The 12,099-nt window shown below is 40.1% G+C and overlaps 1 protein-coding gene across 1 annotated transcript; it reads left to right on the plus strand.

Annotated features, from left to right (window-relative positions):
• Positions 1-575: 575 nt before the first annotated feature.
• On the plus strand, positions 576-11,652 carry LOC103706495. The gene is made up of 5 exons (XM_008790612.4): positions 576-1,115; positions 3,072-3,228; positions 10,644-10,864; positions 11,053-11,226; positions 11,317-11,652. The coding sequence occupies exons 1-5, from the start codon at positions 849-851 to the stop codon at positions 11,401-11,403; spliced, it is 906 nt and encodes a 301-aa protein (XP_008788834.1). The 5' UTR covers positions 576-848; the 3' UTR covers positions 11,404-11,652.
• The last annotated feature ends 447 nt before the right edge of the window (positions 11,653-12,099 follow it).

Genomic DNA, 12,099 nt, shown 5'->3' on the forward strand with positions numbered 1-12,099 from the left:
AACAGAAGCCTTCTGTTCGGCAATCCTCAACCGAACAGATCTGTTCGGCTGCACAGTGCCGAACAGAAGGCTTCTGTCCGGCACTGTTCAGCCGAACAAAAGCCTTTTGTTCGGCGATCCAGTGCCGAACGGAGCACGAACCGTGAAAAAAAAAAAATTTCGGGAGAAGCCGGCGAGGTGGTTCCGGGAGAAGCCGGCGAGGTGGTCGGAGATCGGGAGAATGCCGGCGACGAGAGGGAGAAGGGGGAACGGGGGGTTTTGGGCGTTGGCGAGGTGTTTTGGAGGGGAAGAGCGGGGTGGGGGGGGGGGGTTTGGGGGGTGTAGAGAGCAATTTAGGTGAGGGGGTGGGGAGGGTGGGGGGTAATTTAGGAATTTTTAATTTTTTAGGGGTGTCCTTAGCAAATGGGGGAGTGTAGAGAGTATTTAATTTTTTTTTAATTTTTGGGGGGTGTCCTGAGCAATAGGGGGGGTGTATATAGAACCACCCACCTATTGCCCATGCGCTCGCCGCCTTTAAAGGACATCCGCCCCTTTCCCTTCTTGGCCTCTTTAAATATTCAAATGACGTCCCTTTACCCCAAGCAAAGCGCCTGTCCGAACCGTCGCGGAAGAAAAGAACCCCCACTGCCCCTCTCGTTCTTCTTCTCCACCGCACCGAGCCCCCCAATCTCCCCGGCCGCCCGCAACGTGGATCGATCAGGAGAGTCTCGCAGAAGGGTTACGACCGAGATCGCCGCCGCTGGATGGGAGGAGCGGCATAGGGACGAGCAGGAGGAGGAGGCGGCCGCGGCGAGCAAAGGGATCGGCCCCGAGGAGGACTGCCAGGCCGAGGCCAGGAGGAGACCATCATGTCTGCCCTAGTCTGCGGGAAGAGGTCTTCTTCCGTCTTCGAGGAGCTTCTCCACACCCCTCCCCCCGCCTCCAAGAGGACCCGCTGCTCAGCCGGCGCCTCCTCTCCCACCGCCATCCTTCTCTCCCCGGCCCGGCCCTCTTCCGCCTTCAGCTCCCCGGCGTTCGATCGGAACGACGACAACAACAACAGCAGCGGCAGCGGTAAACAATATTCGCCTCATCTCGCCCACCTGCGATCCCTCTTCCCTGACATGGACCCACAGGTTCGAAACCTCTTCTCTCCCTTTTTTTTTTCATTCTGGTGTTCTTTTCTCTGAAAACGATCTCTTCTGTGGCTGTTGCGTTCTAGACGTTTTTGTTATGTATGGAAGATGGTCACTTCTCTGTGATTCATGTGGAAAAAACGAAATCGTTTATGATTTTTTATGGAATTGAGAATGATTCGATGCTGATAAGCTTATCCTGCACTCTAGTTATAGTAAATTTGGTTCAGCACTCTAGTTCAAGTATGTTCGATTCGTGAAATAATCATGCATGCATGAAATATTTTGATTGATTTAAGTAAATCTTTTTCTTTTAGCTTTTTTTTTAAAGAACTTATTTTCGTCATTTTTCTTATGCTTCCATGGGCCCATGCACTGCTGCTCTTTGCTGACTGGTTTTGGTTCGTTTTGTTGATTTTGTTGTTTTGAGTTGCTAGTTGCTAAAAAATTGCTGCTGGAAAAATTGAAACAAGGCGTACAGATTGAAGGAAAGATACTAGCATTGTGATGTGTGCTTTTATGTCAGCTGATTCAAAAGGAAGAACAAAAAAAAAAAGAGAAAATGAATAATTTGTAGACCCTTTGGAAGAGATTTTATGTCTTTTATCATCTGCTATTGTGTTTGTTTGTTTTATTTCGTTTGATTGCTGACCTATTTTCAAGTGGCACATGCTGATTGCTGATGAATAAATTATATTGATATTTTACATTTTAGATTGTAAAAAAGAATAATTGTAAGGTATCATTTGGGTTTACATTAGAGAAAGGACAGCCGTATTATATTCCAAGTTTGGTAGATGTTGAGCTCTTTAAAAATGTAGAGATTAATAGATTTAAATATATAGCCAGCAAGATCAACTGGAAAGGCATATTCATTTCTGGTCTGTTTGCTGCTGTATGACCTCTATGTTTACATGGAACATTTGTATTCTTTTCCTTTTTCTTGTCTATTTTTAGTTTAAATAGAACAATGTGAAGGCATGATCAATCATTTCATATAAATGATGGAAGAAGTATCCATGTCAAATACTTGGGAAACACCTCCCAAGGTTTGAACATGGAATGTCCTCTCAATGGAATAAGGGTGCATTTCCAGTATAGCCTTCTTTGCCTTATCTCATTTTCAATTAATATTAACTTCTCATGATTATGGTTCAGGGAAAGGGAAGATTTATAGTTGACTGTTGGAATCAATGGAACATTTAATTGGTGATGGGAACGCGGCATCTTTTATTCTCCTTTTTTCCATTCTTCATTTTTTTAAGTTTCCTTTTAAAGAAGTTGTTTTGTCGTTAGGTCAGAGAACATTAATGGTCAGTTAATGAAACACTACCACCTGTTTAGCGGACTTAATACGCGTGTACGCTCATATGGGATTCATTGAATCTTTTTTGTAGACAATTGTCGGTAAACCCCTGTTCCTCCCCCTCCTCCTCCTCCCTTCTTCCCCCTCCCCCCTCCTCCTCCTCCCTTCTTCCCCCTCCCCCCTCCTCCTCCTCCCTTCTTCCCCCTCCCCCCCCCCCCCCCCTTTCTAGGGCAGTTAGAGATTAGCTTGCTTTCAAACAGTCATCTTGCCTGTTCTATCTATCATATCGAGGAAAATGTTCAAGCATGAAATCCAGGTCCGTTGGTTGCGAATTTTAGTCATTCTTTATTTATAAGATGCTTGGTTTTGTGAAAATCAATTTGAAATACATCCTGAAGCGGCTAACGGCAGTTCTTTTCATTTTTGGTGATTTAAACATTTGATTTTGGTAGCTTACAGCTAGTATGTGTGTGATTCCGTTGCACATAGTTTTTGCCTATTTAAGCTTGAACATTTTCTTGACAATTTTAGATTCTTGTTAATGTGAATCAGATCAAGTTTCTTTCCGATTCGATAGACAAGTCATAAAATTAGATTAATGCCTTATGATGTCTGTGTTTAGCTAATAAGCGGTGATGAAATTATTACAGTTTCTTGAAAGGGCACTTGAAGCATCTGGAAATGATCTGGATTCTACCATAAAGAGCTTAAATGATCTCCATCTGGAGTCAACAGATATCAACTTTGATTCTGCTGCGAGCAAACCTGAAAGTGGAATTGAAACGAATGTTCATGTTTCAACTGAAGGTATGCGTGCATTCAGATACTCAGGCGCTCATGTGGCATAGTTTTTTTTGGTCAATTAAAATGTATATGGTTTACATTATTTTTCTTTTTGTACACCATATTGGTCTTTTTTTCCCCTCCACATATTTTGATTGTTGCAGGTCATGGCTTTTACCTTTAGCATCTATCTGGATTGTAGAAGTAATACAATCTTCCTTTCCCCTGTATTGATCATGTCTTATTTTTAGATAGTAGTATTTTGTCTAAAGTAGTGCAATAGCAGAATTGTTTGAAAATTCTTTTGAGTCTACCTGCTTCTATTTTCTTATTAGAATTTTTTTTCAATGACTTATCACTATGTAGCAGTAATATTGAGTTAGAACTTAAATATTCATAATCTGTTGGATGCATTTATTTATGTATTTTATTTTTTATATGGACCTTGTTCTCTGCAAGGGAGAAGGATTATTGAATTATTGAATATTTCCGTGCAGTTTTTGTTTTTAAGTTCGATCTGAATCTCAATTTCTAAAGGAACATAACTGTGAGTTGGAACACAGCATTCAACTAGATCGACTTCCTTTCCGATCTCTTTCTCAGCTCTAATTCTGAATCTGATCTTGAAAACCAGTTTATAATTTTTATTTCATTTGTAATTTTGATGCTAACATTTCTGTCTCAATATTGAAATAATCAACTCTCATGTACTGTAAATTTCTCGGTTGAGATATGGAGCTAAGAATTACCTTTTTTCGCTTGATGTATGAATTTTGTTAACTGTTTTCATGGATTATGAAATTTAGTAAGATTGATTTTATCAATGAACAATATCAAGATCATTCCACATCATGTTAGCATGGTTCCTTTCTTTAGTTTGGAGTTTGAAAATTTACTTTTCTTTAGGTAGATAAGGTGGTTGCTTCAGGTGAGATCCATTGTGGATCTAACTTTCCATATCCTTGTTAAACTCAGGTGGTTTAGGGCTGAGAACCGTAGCTTAGTTCTTTAATCCTAGTCATGGCCCCAGTCATGACTTTAGCACTTGTTAAAACTTTCATCCTAATCTTTATCCATTTCTACTGCTATCAAAATCTCATGCTAAATGTACACTTTAAGATTAGATCCGATCCATCTCATAGGAGACAAGATCCAATTGGAAACATAAATTGCTGCTCTGGTCTTGATTTCTACTTTATAATATTTAACTTTTATCCATGGTATGCTGAATCTTGGCCCGTACCGGCCAGTTCAGCCTGTACTGGACCGGTCTGGTCCCTGTACAGTCCAGTATGGCAGTGGAAAATAGTTTCGGCAAGGGGCCGAAACCGACAGGTACGGATGCATACTAGTGCGAACCGGACTGATTCACATCGGTATAAGGCTGGTACTGGTTAGTACCGGTGCGAATCGGACCAGTTCGCATCGATACGAGTTCGGTATGCCACTGTATCGCGGGTTGTGGCCTATTTGACCACATCGCGTGCATTGTGGCCTATTTGACTATATCAAGCGCGCGTTGTGTTTTTGACATGATGACGATGATCCTATGATCGGCTGGCTTGTGAGCCAACAGCAGAAACCGGAGCTTAAGCCAAAATCATCTTCACGACCGGCCAACTTCATAGCCAGCGAGACTAGCGTCGATCCAGAGCAATGGGTTGGGCACAATATTTCACGCACTCCAATAGTTGATCAGCCGCAGCCACAGGGAACCAATCACCACATGACTGGTACGAAACACCCTTTCAGAGAAATGATCGAAGATGCTCAGACGAGGACAATACAGTACCCAATCGACTCACTCAGGAGGGCGACATAGCCAGACAGGGAGCGACACGAAGAGTAAGAAGGCAGCTGCCCAGCAAACCAAAAAAAACAAAGGGCCCAATGAAGCGTCGAGGAGGAGACCTGGAGCAGCAACGATGATGGTTCTAGTGGTGATGGATCTGCTAGCCATGAAGGGAGTGGAGGACAGTATGATACTGCTTATGAGACACAGTTGGAGGCTGGTCTTCGATACACCGGTGAGTCTCAGTTTACGCATGCTATACAGGATAGGAACCACGGTAGGCCATCTGATAGAGCTCGTGAGGATACCATTGCATATAGAAGACGGGCTCCTCGAGGTCGTTCAGGAGAATAGGATGCAACTGCAGATGACCTCGCATGTGGAGTAGGATCTATAGACGTATTAGGTTTCGAGTCATATACTGAATTTTATTTTCCGCAGCGTCAGATAGCCCATGACCTATACGGATACGGATATGAATTGGTGCGTCGGAGGCATCTTCTGGTGGCTACTATCCTACGCAGCCTAGAGCATCTCACGAGTCGGATTTTGCTACCGCTATATTCGGACGGGCTTCTTTACAGTCAGAAGATACCTCTCAGAGCCAGAGCTTGAGCGAGAGATCCGAGAGTTCTTATAACTCGGCGTACACACCTTCTGAGATAAGCAGACAAGACTACAACGCTACTTGGGTAGAGGGATGGATTGATCTGCCTGCTTCTGACTATATTTATGATCCGGATATCTACGAGAGCCATCGCTGCTCATCCCGATTTTAGATATCTGAGAGTATTTTAAAAGTATGTAATTAAATGTATCTTGATTTGAAGATATTTTATATTGTTCATTTTATGATTTGTATTATTTGAAATTGGTAGTAATAAGCTGCATCATCTAGCTTAAACCCTGAACATAGTAACTATAAAAAAAATCAAAAAATAATACAAAAATATCAAATTAAACTTAAATTCATAGAAAAAGATCCAAAAGAGAGAACTTCTAAAAAAAAAATCGTGCGGTAGCCGAACCCGCCCGAACCTGTGGTACCGGTTCGGTATGTCCCGAACCAGTACCGAACCGGTCCGGTAGGCCATCGGTACGCCTACTGGTACCGGTTCGGCGAACCATGCTTTCATCCAAGATCACATCTTGATCCGAACTTTTTATTTCTTTGATTTCAATCATTATTTGACGTGGCTCACAAAAACTCTAACAATCTCTGCTGTTTTTTGCCTTCAATTTTAAACTAGGGAGAGAGGATAATACAAAAGAATCTGAACTTGTAGACAAATCACGTAAGAAAAAAAGGTTATATGCTGTGAATGGAAGAAGTGGTAACTCTTCTGACGTGCAGTCCATTGTTCTTGGGAAGATATGGATTGGAGTCCGGAAATCCTACTATGTATCTTTGAATACCAAGAGCTTAGTTGGTAAAGAATGACAAGGAATACAACTTTTGTGGCAAATAATGGATGCCTAAATCTCATCTAGGAAGATAATGGAGTGTGATATCTTAGTCTGGCCGATGGTATGCCATACCGTATCGAATCGGACGGCACCGAACGTATCGTACCGTACCGGTTTGGTACGGGTATGGCCGTATGGGTGGTCGGTACGCCAAAAAAATTTCATACTGTACCGATACTATGCTAGTGTGGCATTGGTACGGGTCTGGTATCGGTACGGCGAACCTCGGTCTGGCTAAATGATTCATGCTGTTTGTGATTTAGTTAGTGAAGGCTCTAGGTCATGAAGTTTGTGTTGCTTTAGAAGGAAATAGAATCTTTGGTCTTAATGTGGCTTCTGAATTATATTCAGATGTTCTTAGTTTGCCTCCATCTATTTGGCCATTTACATGAGATCTGAATTCAGCAATCTTAAGAGTTTATTATGCAAATTTGCCATAGCTATGCTACTTTTACTCTTGAGGCATGTGCTTTTTCATATGGCCAACCTTATTCCTGATTGTGTGTGTATATGTCTTAGTTATGCCTTGTTGTGTTTTAGACTGTGCGACTGACTGTATCCTCTTTAGTGATCTAGATTTACTAAAACTTGCAATCCTTGTTCATCTATGATTGTATTTACATGTGTTGAAACCTCAATCTGGTTGTCCATTCTTAACGTAGTTCTAGTCATCAATGAAACAGGGTTGCACATGATATTTTTAACTTACAATTACTATAACTTTTAGTAAATCTATAGATCTGTCTACGATGTTTAATGTGCCTGGCTTCTTTTCATGTCTAGTTAAACAAGGCTCTCGATTAAATGTATTTGGATGTTGAACTATAAAGTTGCATAACTATTGCTCTGCCTTCTGCTTAAAGGCAAATTTTGAGCAAGTATCTTCATGTTCTAGTCTAATGTTTAGGGAGAGCATCCTCCTTGTGAAAGGAAGTTGGCATCTTTACTATTCAAGTTTTGTTAGTTGAAACCAACTTTAGTGTTTATCTTATTTTTTTCAGTGGTTGTTTCGTGAGTTCTATTACAACAGAGCATTGGAAACATGAAACTGTTTTGAATTTTATGATGGGTTAGTTTTTCCAAAACAGTTTTTCTAAGAGGCTACCAAACTCTTGTTTTTCATCAGTTTTAATTATGAGGATCAGAAGGATGAGAGAGACTCATGGTATGCTGTACCGGTCGGTACCGGACGTACCGTACCCGTACTGATGGGTACCGGTATCGGTACGCTAATGTCGGTTACGCCTGGCGTACCGCATACCATACCGTACCGACATTCGGTATGCCTATACTAGTGCAGCACCGGTATGGGGTTCGGTACCGATACGGTGAACCTTGGATGAGACACTTTTTACATAAATCTTTTTTCCTTTTTGAATTTCATGATATGTTAGTTTTTGCAAAACAGTTTTTCTGAGAGGCAACACTCATGTTTTGTAGATGTCATCTATTTTAGGTTGTGGAAACATGTTCTGATTACACTTGACAACCAGACTGCTGCTTAATTTTTATAAGGCTGACATTACTTATCAAGAAAAGTTTTTTTGTATATAGAGACATTCTCTGTGATATGAGCGAAAGGAAAGCATAAGCAAAAATCTGAATAAAGCTAAGGGAATATTGAACCAAATGTATAGAACCAATAGGGTTGGGAGGGTTATATGGAACCAAATGTATGGTTCGAACTATGCGGTAGCCGACTGGTCTGATTCGGTACGCCCTGAACCGGCTAGTCCAGTATAGTTCAGTCTTTCACGATAGTATCTTTTTTTGACATGCTTGCATATCCCTACCTTTTAACCACCACTACGAATCTGGGTGTTCTAGCTGTATGGAATTCTTACATAACATTCAGGGTTTGAGACCAAGGATCCACAGCCCGATGCTGTATCATTCTATCAAGATAATAGTACCTGGGATGTCCCCTGAACACTAATTCATCATGAACTGGGATGACCCTAGTGTCCTAGGTGGTACTAGCTAGGACGGACCATGATGCATTGGGGCAGTTGCATCCCAACACTTGGGACAACCTATCATTTCAGGTTACAATTTATTTCTTCCTCATTCTTATTGTAAATGGTTGCACCTATCTGTGGCAACCTGTCCTAGAACCGTATGGACCTAGGACTAGATGGGGGTGGCTAGAGACTAATCCTTGCTTGAGACATATACTATCTATTCTTGCAGGTGCTCTAGATACTTTTATGTGAATATCCATCAATTTCACCCTATTTGGTTATCAGGATTGATGAGGAGAGCACCTAATGGAGGTATCGGTCCATTTGATGATCAGGAGACTGATTGGATTCTATTGTATTTGTCATTCAAAGTTTCTAGCCCAACCCATCCTGATCTTCTCCTCTTTTTTCTTTTATATTTAAAGCACTGAAAGGTCCAGCTTTTATGAATGAAGGTGAGTTGGAGAACCTTGTTTAGGAGAACAAGATTCATTCATTGCTTATTATAGGAGCTTGTTATGTAGGTTAATCTACCAAAATTATTATGTTATCATGCAGAGATGCTTATCAAAGCTAAATCTTAGTGCATTTTTTGAGTAATAAAACACTTTTTACATTTTTGATACATAATAAAAGAAAAATATTAGAATTAGGATAAACCCAAAGTAAGAGCCAGACCATAGCATGATCAATCTAGGGGAAACAGCAGAGATCAAAGTGACAAGCTAAATACTGAAAAACTAACTTTAAGAAATAGTAATTTTCTGACATTGTGTGCTACTGGTATAGTGCTGAAGCATATGCTACTCTTTCTGCTCTTGTTTTTGAAGTGGCGTGTTTTGCAAATCTGGCCAGCTATGTCTGGCATGAGAGATCAATATTGGATGGTTGGATTTTGGACATTGAACTTTTAATAGTGTGGTCTTTCTGCTCATGTTTTTAATTGGCGTATTTTACAAATTATGCCAGCTAAATTTGTGGCATACAAGATCAGTTTTGGATGAGTGAGTTGTGGAATTTGAAATTTCAGTAGTATGATCTCTACTCACGGGTACAGAACATCCAAGAAACAAGTTAATTATTAGAAACTGAAATTAGTGACATTTTGTTTGATGCAAGCCAACCATTATGGTTTTTCTTAGTACGGGTGGCTGCCTGAAGTTTTCCTTTAATACTAAAATTATCATGTAGAAGAACGACAATTTAATCTTATTTTCCTTTTGCTTCATATAATTAAGGGATAATTCTCTTTCAGTTATTTATATATTTTTTATGTATATATGGCTAAACCTGTGTTTCACATCTTGTTTTGTTAGGTTGATAAACATCTAAATGCTCTAGATGTTTGAATATTTTACTGTTTATGCTTGAATTTTTAGTTGTAAAGAGCCAAAATAGAATCAATTGCTGGAATGCTGCATTTTGGTGCACTTAATAGTATAAAGCCAATATGCTTCCTTTTTCATTTGTTTTAGGTCTATTTTTTGGCATTTCTAGAACTTGTGATAATGAAAATGATGGTTTCGTGCAGAATATACATGTTTGTTTTAAACCTTTGATATCTCTGACTTTTTTCTTGATTTTTTAAACATTTTTAAAGAAAGTATAATTACATGAAATAGTTGTATCTAGAAATTGATGGTCACATATTCTTATGTTCTTTCTTAAATTTATTAATTAAACACTAGAATATGCTGTCAAAAGCCAAATGTCATTGTGTTTAACTTATTTATTAATGCCTTCAAGGTTATGTGCTTGCAAATTTTTTTTCAATTTAAGCCTTTTGGAAGTTCTGTGCTTTCTCTACTTGTTCTTACATATGAACAACTCTTATCTTCTTGTACTGCTATATGCTGATTTAACCTTTTTCCTTCCATAATGTTGCTAGGAAAGAAACTGTAAAAGCCTAATTTCACAAATTATTTCCTTGAGTAATGCTGTTATTTTCTTAAGTTTTAAATGTTTAGATAGATTTTTGGTGTGTTCTGAACAATGGCAACTCCTAAGAGAGGATAATACCATACTTGTTTTTTGATACCATGCCATATAATTAGATTATCCTGGAAGGTCATGTTATAGGTCCTGATCTTTGATGGGCATGTTGTATATGATTACCTAGAAATTGCAAATATGATCTTGTCAATCACTGTGCTACCAGGCCAATACCCCGAAAAAATGGAAGATATATTCATCCTACATGGACTTGAGAAATTTTGTAGGTATCATGGACAACAATGGTGCAGAAGAAGCTGCTGAAAATCCACATGGTGCAGCGTGTCTTCCCACTGATGGCTCTGAATGGGTTGAGCTGTTTGTGAGAGAAATGACGAATGCCACTGACATGGACGATGCAAGGGCTCGTGCCTCCAGAGTGCTGGAAGTTCTGGAGAAGTCCATTGTCACTCGTGCTAGTGCTGAAGCAATGCAAAACTTTCACAAGGTATCTTATGCTTCTTTATAGCAAGTATGACATTGCAGTTGCAAAAAGAATGGAGGCATGACATTTATGATTTTTGCTAGAGTCGATATATTTCTTTTTTTGGATGTCTAAAATACCTTTTCATCAAACTGAGGAACTCTTATAGTTATGATCAGTTTGCTTCTGAAAACTTCTTGTATGTGAAATAGGAAAATGTGATGCTGAAGGAACAAGTTGAAGTCCTGCTTAGGGAGAACACTGTTCTGAAGCGAGCTGTGGCAATCCAGCATGAACGCCAGAAAGAGTACGACGATAGAAGCCAAGAGCTGCAGCATCTGAAACAGCTGGTGTCCCAGTATCAAGAGCAGTTGAGAACACTAGAGGTAGGCAAGTCCGCCGTTCAGCTGGATGTGCTTCTTTTGCCTCAAGAAAGCCCTTTCCGTGAATTCATTTGCTCTCTTGTTGCATGGCAGGTCAATAACTATGCACTTACAATGCATCTCAGACAGGCTCAGCAAAGCAGCTCTATTCCAGGACGCTTCCATCCTGATGTCTTTTAAGATGGATGAGTTGCCTGCCTGCCCTTTCCCCCAGGATTTACAGTTTATCGTAGTCTGCTTACTCTTCTGTCAAAAATAAGTTGCCACCTTCTGTGTGCAAGGATATCAGCATACATATAGCTATTATATCAACATATTTAGAACCTTCTGTGGTTTTTTTTTTTTCAAATACAATTAAAAGATATTTAACTCTGTCATCGTAACTGTTGCAAAGTTGCATCAATGGTGGGTTAGATCTCATGGCAGGAAGAGGAGCTCCGTTCTTTTTTGTAGCAGTTAGAAGTAACTCATCAATAAGTTGCATCAAAGTAATTATGGACCCTTTCTAGACCAGAAATATTTTCAGCCGTTGTTTTGTGCTTGTGGTAGGCATATGAGGTGCGCATGGGGAGGAAAACATGGATGTCTATGATCATGTGAGAGGAAATATTGATGGCTGTGACCCCCCATCTAATAAACACCAACTTTTATTTGGTGCACTCTCTCTCTAATGCAGAGGTTGAAAATTGAGTATGTAATGACAAGGGGTATATTTAGGGTTTTTCCATCAATGGACAGACTGCTGCACCTCATCAATAACGCTTAGGGCCATGGTTGAAGCCCAAGCAAGCGGTGGTGCTTGGGGATAGCCACACGAGCACTTCATGAGTGCCTTTGTTTTTGCATCCTGTCATGCAAGGAAGAATTATGCTTGCA

This window comes from Phoenix dactylifera, chromosome 7, assembly GCF_009389715.1.
Source record: "Phoenix dactylifera cultivar Barhee BC4 chromosome 7, palm_55x_up_171113_PBpolish2nd_filt_p, whole genome shotgun sequence".
Classification (NCBI taxonomy): Eukaryota; Viridiplantae; Streptophyta; class Magnoliopsida; order Arecales; family Arecaceae; genus Phoenix; species Phoenix dactylifera.